The sequence below is a fragment of the Parasteatoda tepidariorum genome, chromosome 6 (genome assembly GCF_982258835.1).
Source record: "Parasteatoda tepidariorum strain Cologne lab strain chromosome 6, Ptep-v5.0, whole genome shotgun sequence".
NCBI classification, from domain to species: Eukaryota; Metazoa; Arthropoda; class Arachnida; order Araneae; family Theridiidae; genus Parasteatoda; species Parasteatoda tepidariorum.
Window position 1 is genome coordinate 16,741,776 of NC_141760.1, and position 17,541 is coordinate 16,759,316.

The following is a 17,541-nucleotide window of genomic DNA, read 5'->3' on the forward strand; positions in this document are numbered from 1 at the left end:
AAATGTAAAAATATTTATTAGTATCCTTTTGATTCATTCAATTTTAACTAATGTAGGATGTTTTATTCGCATTTAAATATTATCAGTGCATGATGCTTTATTTATATTTGACTACCACCTCATACATTGTTATTATTCCCATTAAGCTATTACTATTGTTTTATTCATATTAAACTGTTGTTGCAGGATGTTATCTTATTCCTATTAACTATTACTGAAGCAGGATGTTTTATTCTTATTTAGCTATTAACTATTTAATATTTTATCTTCGCTCTTAGTTATAACCAATACAGGATGAAATTCATGCGTTCGTATTATCGCTCTCACACATCTTAGTATTACTGCTGCAGGACTATTATTCATGTTAAACCATTACCATTTATGGATGGTTGATTCAGTATTCTAACAATTTCTGCATTAACTTTTTCAATAAAACTATTTCGGAAGCATGTTTTATAAAATTTATAGAATTATTATAACCAAAAATCCAATAAAAATTGCAAATTTAAATAAAATAAAATTTGCGAGTTATTTTAAAAGAAATAATGCTTGTACGCTGACCTATAGAAATAATAGCAATTATTTTGCGAAATATCTTTTCCTGTTACTTCGAATATAGCCTTTTGTTTCCGATGTATCTAATTGCTAACGTCTTAAAAACAAAAAATTGCTTCTTTGTGGAATTACAAACTTTATATTTCACATCAAAATAAAATTCCAAACATAGAATAAAATTATATTTTCTACCGATTCATTATTCTTAATGCGCATTACAGCCCTATTGTTTCATTATAGCGAAGGCTTCCTCCAAACAGAGCGATCCAAAACCAGATTTTGCTCTCTACTCTCACGGTTCTAAGATCTCTTTCAACGCATTCTAACCACCTATTTGTGATCCATCTTTTATTTTTTTCCCCTTTTTTAAGAATATTAGTCGTCCCGTATGGTCAAAATTTTAATACCCATAGACATGTGCCAGCCATCAAATCCTACACGATTTAATTACTCTTGCAATGTTTGGTTAGCGATATTTACTGTATTGTTCAAGATTATATCTCATTCTCCAGATGTTATTTTTATTTACTGTTCCCGAAAAGGAGAACTTTACTCTGAGGGCAGAATTTTTCGTACAAATATTTGCCGTTTTTTTCCTCCTCAGATTGGCTGATTCATTACAAGCATAATTTTTGAAAGGCTATCATATGTTTTAATCAAAATGATCAACATCATAAGAAGCAGCGAAACTGTGATGAAATTTTACAACAGCGACTTTCGAACATTAAGAAATTTCGTTCAAAGATTCACGATCGCTTCGATTGCTTAAAATAAAATAATAAATAATTAAGACAAATAATAATAATGTTTATTATAAGGTAGTTTAAATTCCTATTATTCAATTTAGTTAAAATTCTGCCAGGAAAGATTAAAAAAATTTCAAAGGACCAAACCTATCAAAGTCATTAAAAGTATTTCATTAAAATACAAACACAATAGATTAAACAAATTCGAGAAAAAGTATTAAATTGATCTACTTCTTGATGAAGCTGTTTTTTGCACTACATACCTCGTTATAACAAATATTATATCTTTACCTATTTTTCAATTAACTTAAAATTTTAACAGAGCAGATTAAATAATTCCTTGTTAAAAAAAAGATCTAACCTATTTAATCATTCATTCGTTAAAATCAGAGCAAAATAGATTAAACAGATTGAAATAGTATTTGGATGATCCAGTTCTTGGTGAAGCTGACTATTGGACTATAGACTATATATCTCGTTATAACAAGCATTTCATCCTGGCCTATTTCTCAATTAATTTAGTTAAAAGTCTGTCAGAATAGATTAAGCAATTCGTTGGAAAAAAGATCTAACCTACCTAATCGTTTATTTGTTAAAATAAGAACAGAATAGATTAAATAGATTCTTGATAACGTACTATCTTGACATATTTTTTCATAAGGTTTCCTATTGAACTACAGACTATATATGTCCTAATAACAAATATTGTTTTTTAAACTACCTTTTAACTAATTTCGTTAAAATTCTGACAGAACAAAGCCATTCTTCTAAAAAAATGATTTAACCCTATCTAACGTTTTTCTGAAGATACTACAAAAAAACGTGAAATAATGGTTTACTTTTTCATGAGATTTCCTAATTAGACGATAGACTGTATATTTCCTCATAACCTATTTCCCAATTAATTTAGTTCAAATTCTGACTAGAAACAGATAAAATAATTCCTTTAAAAAAAGAAGATCTAGCGTTCCATTATTTATTAGAATAATTTCTTTCCAGATATTGAGGTTCACTAGACAACGAAATAATAATAGCGCGTTTCATTATGAGGCTTTCTGTATTCCGCCCAATGCGATATTAATAACACTGTACTGAATTGTAGAAGCCGTTCCTTGAAATGCTATTCTGGAATTGATCGTGTAAGATAGATCACGAAAAGGTTGTCATTCAGCAGAATCAAAAGATGTTTCCCACGAGAAATATTAGATGGATGGCCATTAAGAAGAATAAATACACGCCTTTCAGTTGATTAGAATTTATTCCAAATGCAATAAACTAAACTAGTTTTTCTTTCGGCTGACAGTTATGATTCTGTAAAGTTTGCATCAGTATTTAATCCTGAAAGTGCAGAGAAATTTATTTTCTTCAGCAACATCATTTCGGGCTTCCTCCATGTTAAAAATCAATGCAATAAATTACGGTGACGTGATGACATCAGGTTGGGATAATTAGGATTGGCTAAACTGAAAAGTTGCCAAATTTTTAGATTCTTATAGCAGCAAAATCAATATAATGTTTAGAATTTATTTTCTTGGTTAGTTGAACTAATAGTTTCATTAAAAAAAGGATATTTCTTATAATATTTTTAAGTACTATGTTTCTGTAATAAAATGGTTTTGTAGATCTGACTTCTTGACATATAAGTAGTTCAAGTTCAAATCGTATATATGTCTGATTGGTTCATATCGCTTTTGTAAAACAGCTGCCATATTGCTGACACAAAATAATGTCAGTGACATAAAGATAATAGGCTAACCCTTTAATGCAAAATTTTTATTAAACATATTTTGCATATTGTTTTATTATGTTCTATTAATTTAGGTAATCAAATGACTTAGTAGATCTGACTTCTGACATAAGCAGTTCGTTCAGGTTCAAATCGTATATATGTCTAATTGGTTCATATTGCTTTTGTAAGCCAACACCCACCATATTGCTGACACAAAATGTCAGTGATTAACCTACTATACTGATAATAGGTTAACCATTTGATGCAAAATTTTTATTAAACATATTATGCATACTTTTTTCATAATGTTCTATTAGTTTAAGTAATAAAATTGTTTAGTAGATATGACTTCTGACATAAGCAGTTCAGGTTCAAATCGTATGTATGTCTAATTGGTTCATATTGCTTTTGTAAGTCAACATCCACCATATTGCTGACACAAAATGTCAGTGATTAACCTATTATACAGATAATAGGTTAACCACTTGATGCAAAATTTTTATTAAACATATTTTGCATACTTTTTTCATAATGTTCTATTAGTTTAGGTAATAAAATTGTTTAGTAGATATGACTTCTGACACAAGCAGCTCAGGTTCAAATCGTATGTATGTCTAATTGGTTCATATTGCTTTTGTAAGCCAACACCCACCATATTGCTGACACAAAATGTCAGTGATTAACCTATTATACAGATAATAGGTTAACCATTTGATGCAAAATTTTTATTAAACATATTATGCATACTTTTTTCATAATGTTCTTAGTTTAGGTAATAAAATTGTTTAGTAGATATGACTTCTGACATAAGCAGTTCAGGTTCAAATCGTATATATGTGTAATTGGTTCATATTGCTTTTGTAAACCAGCACCTACCATGTGGCTGACGTAAAATAATGTCAGTGATATACATGTTAACCCTTTGATGCAAAGTTTTTAGGGAGCATTTTTTACGTACCTTTTTCATTCTGTTCTACTCAATGGTCTATGACCTGTTCCATGTCAAAATAGTTGAAAAATATTATATTTAGCATTTTAATAATTAATGGTCGTAAAATACAGCATAAAACACCGGCATCTCTTTCTGCATTAAAAGTAAAATCTTCCAAACTCGGCTTATTTCAAAACAATATTTTTTTTCTTCAAATTTGCACTTAGTTGCAGTTATTTCGATCTAAAAGAAACAATTATTCATCATTAAAAGTTCTTTAATTTACAAAAGTAATTATTGATAAATTTTTGAATATGAATGAAAATTTTTTACAAACTATAATTTTTTGTATTTTATATTTTAGAACAAATACAATTCCGATAATCTAACTGGTTTTTTAGTAACTATTAGACCATTTTTATGCTTAAAAAATACCAAAATGTGTGTTTTTTTTTTACAATTAGAGTTTCAGAAAAAAAACATATACAAGGTACATTGTTTTCCCGTCTGTGTCAAGGTGTTATGACACCACTTATCAACAGAACTGTACACTTAGTTGTAATGAGATACTAATAAAATATAATTTATAATAAGTACATAATCAACTCAGTCCTAGTAGAAACCATGCACTCAATAATAATTATGCATATGAACTAAAAAATAAATACATTTAAAAACTCAAAAATAGTAAAATTTCAAATTTAATAAAAATAGAGACTCAATGAAATAATCAAATAAACTCAATGAGAGTAATAAACTCAACCGCTTATGATAAATCAATTCAATAACAAAAAAAGTAATAAACTTCATTATAACTGTAATTACAACTTCCATGTTATTTAAATTAGTAATAACTAGATGAATTTAATAAAAAAAATTTGTAAACTGATCAATAATAAATAATCCTAATTAATAAATTCAGCAATAACAGTATTTATAATCTCAATAATTATTAAAATCTTGTTTTTATCAAAATTAGTAAAAAATAGATAAATTTAATAAAAATAGGATTTATGAACTGAACAATAATAATATATTCTAATTAATAAATTCAACCATGATAGGATTTATAATCTCAATATTAATAAAAGTTATTATCCCATTACTATTAAACTTAGTAATAACTGGATAAATTCAATAAAAATAAGTTTTATCAACTAAACTATAATAATTTATTTTAGTCAATAAATTCAACAACGTTGATAATTGTAAACTTAATAATAATCGAATCGAATATATTAAATAACAATAGGGTTGGGTTACTAAACTTAATAGTAATAAAAATAATACACTCACTAATAATAGGAATAATAAACACCCTACTCATAGAAATAATAAACCCAATAATAATAAAATTGCTAAATTTAATTATAAAAATGCATGGGATAAACTCGATGAAAATTGAATTAATAATCTCTTTAAAAATAGGATAACTGAACTTAATATGAATTATAAACTCAATGATAAATATATTCTATATTTTTTTTGCCTCATTTGTTTAAAACAAAACGTTTTCAAGGCTAAAAGAAAAATTATTCCTCTTTATTTGTTTTAGAGCTTTAGCAATCCATCTCTAAGTCAGACACGGGACTCATAGTATGAGAACCTTACGTTCCATAAATTAAACATTAAAAAGGGTATTTGCATTTTATTCTTATTACACTGAATTGCTTGCGAACGATTCAGAAGTTTTAATTTTGACAGTAAGAATCAAAACCCGATGCAACTAAATCCTTTGATAATTTTGAAATTTATTTTTCTGGAAGCTCATGGAAAAGCTCACGCAAATAACATTTCTTATTCTAATATATATTTTTATTCTTATTACATTGAAATGTTTACTAATGATTCAAATATTTTATTTTTGTCACTAGGAAGTAAAAATCAGTACAACTAACGCATTTCATAACATCAAAGTTATTTTTTTTTGGAAGTTAATGAAAAAGCTCAAGCAAACAACATTTGTTATTTTCATAAATAATGTTGCTCTTATTACATTGAAATGTTTACGTAAGTTAATTAATTCCACGATAGACACCCAACCTTATAAAAATTCAGCAAAAAACTAATTTTTTGTTTCAACTTGCTTCTGACTCATTTTAATTAGATTTTAATTAAAAAAAATATTTAAATGTAATGATTTATAACGACAGAATCCAAGTTTTTGTGCATATAGATCGCTGGTTTATAATCAGCATGATCGGAAGTTTTAAAGTTAAATCGGATTGCTGTTCATCAGACTTTGGCCGTCGAATTGCAGGTAGAACAGGTGTGTTTAAAAAACTTTTTTATTTTTTTATTTTTTTTTATTTTTAAAGCAGTGTATTTCTGAAATAGATAAAAAACGATTCCCATTTTTTTTTGTTGAAACGAAAGCTGTGTGTTTGAGTAGAATCCAGAAACCAAACTACAGAGTCCAAAATGGCACAATTTAACCTCATTCAAAATTCCAAAAAGTTAAGATCCTGAGTTATAATAACAAGTCAAAATGTTGAAGCAAAACTAAATCGAAATTTGACCAATGACTAAAGGAGCCGAGTTCAGAAAAAATAATTTGAAATAATTTTAAATAAGTCACGTAGAAATTAGGTGTAGAAATTAGATGTATTACTTAGAAACCCCATCCAGCACATTACCCCCCCCCCCCAGAATGTAATTTCAAGTTCGAATGTAACAGCCTTTAATAATAATGCTGCACAACCCTCCAATAATAAATTTGAAAACGAAATGGTGGAAATGGGCCCTAAAGAAATGGACCTCGAATGCCTTTAAAAACTAATTTGTAATATTTACTTTTATTTAAGCGTCCTTACAGGTCCTTTTGTAGGAAATGGCTTCTTTATGGCTGTTTTCAGAAGGATCCGTCATCATAGGAAATGATGCTTTTTTGCGAAAAATAACTGCTATTGGTTTGCAACAGTTACTCTCCTGGCTGTTAGGTCAAGTTTAGCCTATCTGAAGCCAGCACTGTCGATGCTTATTTTGAAAATAGCCCAAAGCGTCAATATGGAGAAAAGCCCCACTTTTTCAAAAATAAAAAGCGTTTGTGGTCTAAATTTTTAATATTTGAAAACTTACCTCAATGCTGCATTATCTGGGCTCATGCAAATTTGCAAAAATATGGAATAAGGCAATAATTTAAAAAAATTTTCAAAATTCAATTAAAAATTGGTGATTTTTAGAAACGCTTAATAACTTAGTAAATATTTATGTTATTTCTCTGTTCTAAAGCCCAGGTGGTATATATAATTTAAAATTACTGCTTTGCTTTAACTATAAAGCAGCAGAGTTTCGAAAAAACCATGGTGATGCATTGGACGCAGTGGCTTACATGGGATATATTTTATGTTCAAATTTTAAAAAAGAAGAAATGAATTTGACTTTGTGAATAGGAATGAGAATAGATCTCACTTGAATGAGGAACTTACACCTGAAAAAACAGAACCACCTGACTTATTCATGAACACTGCCAGAGAATTTTTTGAAACTTCAGTTTCAAAACATTTCAGTTTAAAAATTTTTTTTTTCAAAGAACTGAAAAGAAAGAGATGAATACTTTAAACCAGCTACTGAGTGATGAAACAAATCAGATCCCGAGTTATGTAAACAATAATTCAATAGGAATACAGAAAATTAGTTGAAGCTAAAAAAATAAAACTGAAATAAGTTGAGGTAAGTTTGAAAACAAAAATTAGTATCGATGTCCTGTCTCAAATAATACTTAGCGACAAGTAATGCTGAAGCTTCTGGACTTTCAACTGTGTTTTCTAATACATAAATACATAACTGTGTTTTCTATTCCAACACAGATACCTGTTTCGGACCCCGTTTCTTTGGAAAAAACTGAAGAAAAGGACAAATTATTTTATAAGTAGTTTCATTTTATTGTATGAATTGTTTGTGTGCTTTTATGTATTTTTCAAATGCCTGTTTACTGTTCTATTTTGTCTTTTATTTTGAAAAGAAACAAACAATATTTCTATGAAGTGCATTTCCTATTTTGATTTAATTATGTCAATTGAGAATGTAATTTCATAATAATGGTGATTGGATCAAATCCAAAAGATGAATGGTTCGAAGATGAACCAAATTATGAATAAGGTTAAGTAAAGGTAAGTAGTGTTTAGTGTTGAACAGCTGACCCAAGTTTGAGTTAAAGACTACTAATGCTCAACTCCGTAGCATTGTAATTTTGGACCTAATTCAGAAGACAAGGAATCGAGCATGGGGACAAACAGGACTTCACGGAGGACTTTTTGAGGAAACTAATCCACATTCGTGTTACATGGAGAGGAAAAACCATGTAAACTTCCCACTGTTAACAAGACGACAACACAACACTAACCCTTAGTATTTTATGTCAGCACTGTAGTCGGTTTCGCAGCAGGAGCGGAATTCATATCGACAGCCAATGCTGGTATTTGAACATGGATCACCTTATATGGGGCCTCATAATGGTATCTGCCTGGAGTTCTCAAGGTACTCTTCTGTCAATGAAGGTGCATTAGGCTGACAGATAAACAGAAGATCTAGGAAGACGAAATTCACAACTGAGACGGTGTGTATCCAGTACTCTCGTGGGTTATATGTGACAATAATTTGAAACACGGGAATAGATTATTTTAAAATAGTATTTAAGCTATAAATTTTTTTTAAAAAAATTGACAATAAGAAAAAAAATCATATTGGTCATCCACCTCTGTTTCGCTAACAAACTTAGAAATAATTTCATTTATTTCGTTTTTCAAAAATTCAGTATTTAAAGTACGTGAAATTATTTTTGTTTCACACAAAAATATGACTTAGGTTGTTCCGTTTGAATGCTTATTACTTTGGTCAATCTTTAATGTATAAAAAACATAGCAGGGGAACAAGTTTATTTTGTTTATAATTGCTTACATTAAAGAGAAAATATACTTTCCATTTATGTGTCTTCTAAGTGCTGAAGTCGTATTGCTTAAAATTTCAAACATCATTTTTTTTGTTGAGTTATTTTCAGGAAAGGACTAAACAATATCTTGGCCTCAAACATCTTGTGGGCAAGGTAGGGCGTGAATACTTTTTGTACTGTTAATAATAAATTTTTTTTAATTTTAAATTTTTTCGAAAATTATCACAAATATAAGTGCTTTTTTAGTGAATATTTTTTTTAACTGTAAATAATGATTATTCATCCATTGTTGGTGAAAAATATGATTTCACGTTCACAAAATTTACAGTTCAAATTATCATTATTTATTAATTATTCGCTTAAATTATTAATATTTTTTACTCACTAATTATTTTTTAATAGTTACTTGCACTTGACTTGATTGAATAAAAAGAAGAAGATGAAATTAGATGTTGTCACCTATAAATCTGAACAGTTTTAGCTGTCCAGATTTATATGTGACAACATCTAATTTCATCTTCTGAAAATCTCACTTACCTGGTTCCTCCAATAAAATGGAAGAACCAGGTAGGTGAGATTTTCAGAGTGTCTATAATAGGAAAAGAAGTAAATAAGTGGTATCTGAAATATTTCAAAATAGATATTTTAAAAGTCGAGGCAAATAATAATCTCGTTAATATATTTACTACTCCCTAATTTGAAATAAAAATCATATAAGCTAACTCAAAACTAATGTGTAATAGTAATGTTAAAATTAAAGCGAAAACAAGAACAAATCTGTTACATTAAACATACCTATATTGATGGGAATACTTTATATTATTTTTCCTGATTAAAAAATACCTCTGAAAATGTCACTTACGTGCTTCTCAATTCATTTATTTCCAAGCTTTTAAAAATGTAAGAGACTCAACATAGGTAAAAATATTTTCCAATTTAATGTAAGGTAAATGTTATATTATAAACTTATTCTTATCAATTTCATCCTTTATATCATAAAGTTATCCTTATCAATTTCATCTTTTATATTATAAAGTTATCTTTACATATTGCTGACAAGTAAAATTACTTCGAATTTAAAGCGTCTCACTATGTTACACTATATATTACACATTCTGTGTTCTTAAGTTTAAATTTTTAGGCATGGTTAACTTTTTTTTCAAATCTAAGTAATCGCTTTCCTTTTACTAAATGAATAGCATGCCAGTGAAGTATTCTTACATAAAATTGTAGTAATTATTTATTTTATAAACAAAATGTTTTTTTTTCTTTTATTGCTCAACACGTTAGATTCTTTGAAGGGAAAAAAAATTACAGAAACATATTTCAAGCACCTTCTTTCATTTATGAGAACAATGAAAAATCACATAAAAATTTAAAAATGAATGAAATAACAAAAAATTTTTTTCCCCTGACAATGTTAACAAATTTAAAACATTTGAAAAGTCTTTTACACACAGATTTATGAGCAATTCTACATTTTTCAAATGAAAATTTATATCAGCGAAATAATGATTATATATAATAATTATATCTATCTATCTATCTATCTATCTATCTATTTATCTATCTATCTATCTATCTATCTATCTATATATATATATATATATATATATATATATATATATATATATATATATATATATATATATATATATATATATATACAGTGGTGACCAAAAGTGTGGACACTTTTTGAAAGTTTCATATTTTTCAACTTTGCGTGCTTGTAGGATATATTAATTTTCACTTAAATATGAACGTTTATATATCAAATTGAAGGTAATTTAATGTAGAATTTAATAATAAATACAGTATTACAATATCTGTATTACAAAAAAAGTTATGCAACTAATAGTAAGATCTATCGTAGATTTGCATTTTTTTAAAGTGATACTTACACAATCAATACTTAGTAGGATAACCCTTATTTTTTAAGACAGCTTCCCAGCGTCTCTTCATCGAGTGTTCGGAGTTCATCTTTCGTAATCACATGGTGTCAAGAATCAATTATAGCTTCACTTAGTTGTTTATTATTGGATGGACGTTTCTTTCGTACAAGAATTTTCAAACATCGCCACAAATTTTCAATTGGATTGAGATCAGGGCTGTTTCCTGGCCATGGTAACATATCTATCCCTTTATTTGGAAAGCATGCTTTGCATACTTTTGCTGTATGGCATGGAGCTGAATCCTTCTGAAAAATAAATGGTGCGTTATTGGGGAAGAGATCCCTGATGGAAGGTATCAATTTTGGTTTCAGGACAGTTTCGATGTATTTTTTGGCATTCAGGATGCCAAATCAGGCCGAAAAAAAATTCACAAGTGCTACTACCGATAGAAAAATTAAATGGCTATGCCTTCAAGATAGAAAAATGTCATCAGATGCCATTAGATGTGAAATGAATGCAGCTGGTATTGCAATAAGTTCAAGAACAATAAGAGGAAGGTTATCTGGATTTGGACTACAAGCTAGAATTCCAAGGAAAAAACCCTATTTACCTTATTACCAAAGCGAAAAACTAGTTAAGTCGGCAAAAGAACACATTAAATGGTCAGAAAATCAATAGAAGCAAGTAATCTGGAGTGATGAGAGCAAAATATCGCTCTTTGGAATTGATGGTAGAAAATACGTGAGACGTAGAGTAGGTGAAGCGGTTAATCCTGATTGCATTGAAGCAACTACAAAAAATTCAACAAATGTCATGATTTGGGCATGTATGTCTGTAGATGGTGTGGGCCGAATTCAAGTGATTGATGGCATCCTGAATGCCAAAAAATACATTGAAACTGCCCTGAAACCAAAATTGATACCTTCAATCAGGGATCTCTTCTCCAACAATGCACAATTTATTTTTCAGCAGGATTCAGCTCCATGCCACATAGCAAAAGTATGCAAAGCATGGTTTCAAAATAAAGGCATAGATATATTACCATGGCCAGGAAACAGCCTTGATCTCAATCAAATTGAAAATTTGTGGCGACGTTTGAAAATTCTTGTACGAAAAAAAACGTCCATCCAATAAAAGACAACTTATTGAAGCTATAATTGATTCTTGGCACCATGTGATTACGAAAGATGAACTCCAAACACTCGTTCACTCGATGAAAAGACGCTGTGAAGCTGTCTTAAAAAATAAGGGTTATCCTACTAAGTATTGATTGTGTAAGTATCACTTTAAAAACATGCAAATCTAAGATAGATCTGACTATTTGTTGCATAACCTTTTCTGAAATACAGATATTGTAATACTGTATTTATTATTAAATTCTACATTAAATTACCTTCAATTTGATATATAAACGTTTGTATTTAAGTGAAAATTAATATATTCTACAAGCACACAAAGTTGAAAAACATGAAACTTTCAAAAAGTGTCCACACTTTTGGCCACCACTGTATATATATATGACTTAAAGTATAAAGATATAAAACTTAAAATGTGCAGGATATACAATGGAGTTAAACAGGGTTTTTTTTTCGCGTATTTTATCTAATTTTTCTTTACGTTTTGTATATTGCTGCACAAGAAATGTAAGATTTGAAAATTTTAGCTTACGGTGAGCTGTAGAAAAATATGTAGGGAGTACGGCAGAATTAAAAAAATTTCAGATTCGACGATTAGTTCCAGAATTATTAACTGTCAAACTTGCTGTAAAAATACCATGTTTGGTCGAAAATACCATGTTGGCTGAACTGCAACAACAAAGTAAATATTTGACGTGCTGAAATAGTAATTTTTTATCTGTGATTTAAACGTGAATTGGACATTGGAAATTCCATTTTTCTCTTTAGTTATTATAAATGTGAGCACTTTTTCACCCTGTGTTTTTTTTTTACTTTCAATGTTAATCATTTATCTTTTGTTGACTATTTATCCGTTTATCCATCCGTTACTAAGTTGATAATAAAATAAAAATAAATAAAATTTTCTTTATCAAATAAATCAAATTTTTTATAACAAGCAAATTTTACTCCATCATTTTATTTATTTATTTAAAAACAGTTCTTTTAACTTCAATTTAAAACTTCGAAATTTGACCTCGAAAAAGGCTGGAACGCTCAACAATTAGAGAACGGACAACAAATAAAGAACAATTTAGATGAAATTGGAGAGGAATCCTTTTTGTTGACTTGCAGATTATAATCAGCGCCGAGTAATGCGAAAAAAAAAACGTTTTTTGAGTTTTGGGGCCCTTGCAAAGTTTTAAGTTTTAGACAAAGTTTAAAAAAAGGTTATTAGGACTTTTTGGAAAAGGGAGGGGGGTGCAGTTCTCGGCGCCCTATCTAGCTAATACGAAACTCTGACCGTGTGCCGTTGTAACTGGGGCTCAGGGACGATCTCAATTTTAAGTCTATAGTCCAGTGTTTCCCAACATGGGGGCCCACGCCCCACTGGGGGGCAATTTGATTGTTAAGGGGGGCGATTCGAAAATGGACTCGATAACAACTCGATATTGTCTTAACTTGATATTGTCGATAACAACTCACCCTCACAAGCGTATATAAACAGTGTCGGAGGAAATCAGAAAATATTGCTGCCTACTGCTTGCTACTAAGTGACAACCTAAGGAATAAACTTTCGAACTTCGAAAATAAACTAATAAGAATGATGCTAGGAGACACACAACCTATTAGCAATAAATCGCTCAAACATATGATTCAAAAATCAAAGACATTGACTTCTTCATGGCGAAGCTCAACTCCCAATTCTACAGTGACGACAAAGGCTGTACTACCTCCTATTTCAATCATTTATATGAAAAAGAAATTATCAAGGATAATGCTAATTATAGTCCAATAATAGCCTTTTTAACATCTGACGGCTTTCTGTCTAAGCATTTTAGGTAGGAAACCCTTTCACACACACAGATTAAACACTAGGACTGTGGCAGACCTGGTGATGGAGCAGCCCTCTAGCAGGGTCCGATCGGGGCGAGCCACAGAACTGCTAAATATCGAATAGTGACCAATCCGGCCTCGACAGGTACTACCGGGACAGAGGCACACTTTAATTTGTCTATATTCCTGTATATATTTGTTTATTGTGTATAATTGATTTGATTTTATCACCATTTTTTAATTTTCCTAACTATAGGATTTTAATTTCACTAATACTATGTTTTATCATAATCTTATGTTTATTGTAAAGTGCAAACAGTTTTATGCCTTGATGCATAGCCTGTGCTATGATCTCCTTTCTTGACAAAGTAGATCTCATGACTTCTCAATATATGACATGAAAGTTTCGATGAATCGGTCAGCGAAGCTTCGCGCTAAACCACCTATTCCCAGCATCGGAAAACATTGCAGTCGTTGGCTTAAGGCAGAGACGGAGTGATTTATCCGACGTCCAAAAGGGCATGATCACTGGCTTTCGGGTTGAGGCATTACCATTGAGGGCGAAACATTTCCAAAACTTCTAATTTTACAAACTGTTCGCCTTCCGTAGTAAAAGTATGCCATCCACGGCAAAATGACACCATCCAAAATCAGCAACATAGCAAATGTGGTTCACCACAAGCTGTAGATATCGGAGGTGCATAACGGTTGCGGAGATGCTTTCGGACGAAGAGACGTGCAACCGCTGAACAACTGACCCTCCAGATGAACCTAGGGACTTGAGTCGTGGTGGCGCAGGATATAGAACGTTCACCTCTAAATTAGGTGAGCCACGTTCGAATCCCAGCAGTGACTGATTGATACGAATTCTGCTCCCGGCTCACACCGACCACAGTTCTGAAGTAAAATATCCTCAGTGGTGGACGGATCATGGGTTAGAATCCCTTTGCCGTCGAGCTAACCATTGGATGTTTCCGTAATTTAAAGGTTAGTTGGTCCCAATGCTTCATCCCTTATCTTCTGAGTTGGGTTCAAAATTACAAAGCTCCGGAATTGAACATTATTAGTCGTCAACTCGGATTGAGATCGACTGTTCAACAATAGTTAAAAATTAAAATAAAACCAAGGGGTGGGATACCAACAGTGTATCTTCAACAACAGTTCAGCGAATATTGTTGTGCGACAGGCGCCTGATTAATGTACCGATTATGACTGCTGTTCATCGGTTACGAAGTCTGAAAGCAAACAATTTTTGTGGCATTTCATGAATTCGCTCATTGTGGAAGGCACGAAGGATAAATACTAGTCGTGTACTTACGGACCATGTCCACTCTTACATACGAATTTTTCCTCAGTATCAACCAGCGGGACATGGTGACGTGTCATGCAGCTTACAGTGTACGTGTGTGGTTCGAAGAGCGCCAGGACGAGTTACCGTACTCCCCTGGCCACCAAACAAATACAATGTAGAATCTGTGGAATCACCTCGATCGGGTTGTTCGCTCCATGGATCCTAACCAGCGTAACGTCTCGCAGTGTTCCGCTATGTGTAAGGTGGCCCCTTTTTTGTGACAGGTGGTCACATTAAGGCAATTGGATTCTTTGAAGTTAATTTCAAGAAAAAATTCGATTTTTTTTCAAAAAAAAATTAATAGAAAACCGTGAAATAAAATTCGAATAAAAATTTTAAAATAGGTTTGTAAATTGCCCGAAAAGGGTAAATATTCACCTTCATTAAGTTTTGTAACTGATAAAGACGCCGTTCATCTACAAATAAATAGAAAGATGTATTTAGAGGTAAAAATGTATATTTTTTTTTATATATATGTGAAAATAAATTTATTCATATACAAAAAGAATTCTTTTAACAGTGCATAATTTCTAAATTGGTTACTTTTTTTTGCTTTCAATTATCTTTTAGGCACCTATGGCGTTTAGAAATGAACCCGCAAATCCTGAAAAAATGAAAGCATTTGAAGATACTTTGGTATTGTTGGACGATTTTTTGAGCAAAACGGCTTACGTCGCTGGAAATCATATAACCATAGCAGATTTTGCTACTGTTTCAACCCTAGCTATCATACAAGTGGTAAGTAAAAGGAAACTCCTTTACCACTAGTTCGATTAATAAGAAAAGTTATATTTATCTCTTTGATTTGATAGCAAAGTTACATTTATTTGCTTAAATTTTTTAGAAATATTTATTTCATTAGATTTGTTAGACAGCCTTTCATCCCTTCAGAGGGTCGATAAATGAATACCAAGCATGCTTGGGAAATTAAACACTGGGGCTCCGAGTTCGGTTGACCACCTGACCGGAACATCTGCTGCTGCACCTCAGAGTCCTAAGTCAAGAAAACTGAGATGGGCACATTAGGCCTTGGCCCTCTACGGGCTGTCGTGCCACTGAGTTTAGTTTAGAATTGTTAGAAAAGATGCATTTATTTCATTAGAATCTTTAGAAAAGTTACATTTATTTAATTAGATTTGTTACAAAAATTACATTTATTTAATTAGATTTGTTTTAAAAAGTACATTTATTTAATTATATTTTGTAGAAAAATTACATTTATTTAATTATATTTGTTAGAAAAGTTAGATTTGCTAATTAGATTTGTTTGAAAAGTTACATTTACTTAGATAGATTCGTTAGAAAAAATACATTTATTTAATTAGATTCGTAAAAAAAAACTAATTTTTTTTATTAGATTTGTTAGAAAAGTTACATTTATTTAATTAGATAAGTTAGAAAAGTTACATTTAATTAGATCTGTTAGAAAAGTTTCATGTATTTAGATTTGTTAGAAAAGTTATATTTATTTCATTATAATATTTTTAAAACCTCTATGTTGAACTTTAAAAAATATCCCTTCAACAAATATAGTTTTGTTTATTATTAAAAATTTAAATACTTAAAAATAAGGATAGTTTATTCCCCCCCCCCACTATTTTAGAACATTACGAATTGCTATAAGTGGCTTTATATCATATTATTATGTTTATTGTTCTTTGATAAATTTTAATAAAATTTTCCCCTTTTATTCCTAGTTTCTTGATTTTTCATTTGACAAATACCCAAGAATATCTTCATGGATGTCTAAACTAAAGAAAGAAATCCCATCTTATGAAGAAATCAATGAAATTCCTGTTAAGAAACATAAGGAATACTTATTAGCAAAAAGACTTCAATCGAGCAGTACTTAAGTATGGAAATAATAACATTGCTGAATTGGAGTAATGAGAATTCTTTGTTAATATTCTGTAGCGTATCTACCACTACAAAATTACAACTACAATTCACTAGTATATAAGACATGTTAACTCGACTCTATGTCGGGGTACCTTTTCATAGATGAAGGTTGACATGGTCTGTAACTACTCTCCCCACATTGGTGACCTTCGGCCGTGATGTGAACACGCCCACCTTGGCAAAAACGTCCACTTTGATCTGGATACGCCTACATCGGCAGTAACGCCTACTTCGTTGGATGGTCCACATTGAACAGTTGACTTGCTACTTGTGACTGCATCATTATCCACCTCCTCACGCAGTTGCTACTCAGTCTCATCTCGATCACACACAACAATGGCTTGCATACACTCGACTGCTAACGGCAACACTGGAGCGACTACAACCGTGAAGTTAATACACCTCTCACATTCAGCACTCAAAAAAATACGGTGATCTTAATACAGCTCTCCCGGCTTCGCACAAAACAGCAATGAATCAACTAGTGGCATCCATTCATCGAATTCTATCATAGCTATAATTCTGGTGGGGGAGTACTGTAGCGTATCTACCACTACAAAATTACAACTACAATTCACTAGTATATAAGACATGTT

The 17,541-nt window shown here is 30.7% G+C and overlaps 1 protein-coding gene across 1 annotated transcript; it reads left to right on the forward strand.

The window, feature by feature from the left end:
* Positions 1 to 8,388: 8,388 nt before the first annotated feature.
* LOC147807640 (glutathione S-transferase D5-like) lies at positions 8,389 to 16,928 on the forward strand. The gene is made up of 3 exons (XM_087166731.1): positions 8,389 to 8,460; positions 15,617 to 15,784; positions 16,744 to 16,928. Exons 1-3 carry the CDS (start codon positions 8,389 to 8,391, stop codon positions 16,897 to 16,899), a joined length of 396 nt encoding a protein of 131 aa, XP_087022857.1. The 3' UTR covers positions 16,900 to 16,928.
* Positions 16,929 to 17,541: the final 613 nt, after the last annotated feature.

Bases quoted from the DNA above. Each gene is read 5' to 3' on its own strand.
- LOC147807640 (XM_087166731.1), top strand. From the start codon at position 8,389: ATGGATCACCTTATATGGGGCCTCATAATGGTATCTGCCTGGAGTTCT. The intron at 8,461-15,616 runs GTGCATTAGGCT...ATTATCTTTTAG, and splicing joins GTACTCTTCTGTCAATGAAG to GCACCTATGGCGTTTAGAAA. The intron at 15,785-16,743 runs GTAAGTAAAAGG...TTTTATTCCTAG, and splicing joins CCCTAGCTATCATACAAGTG to TTTCTTGATTTTTCATTTGA.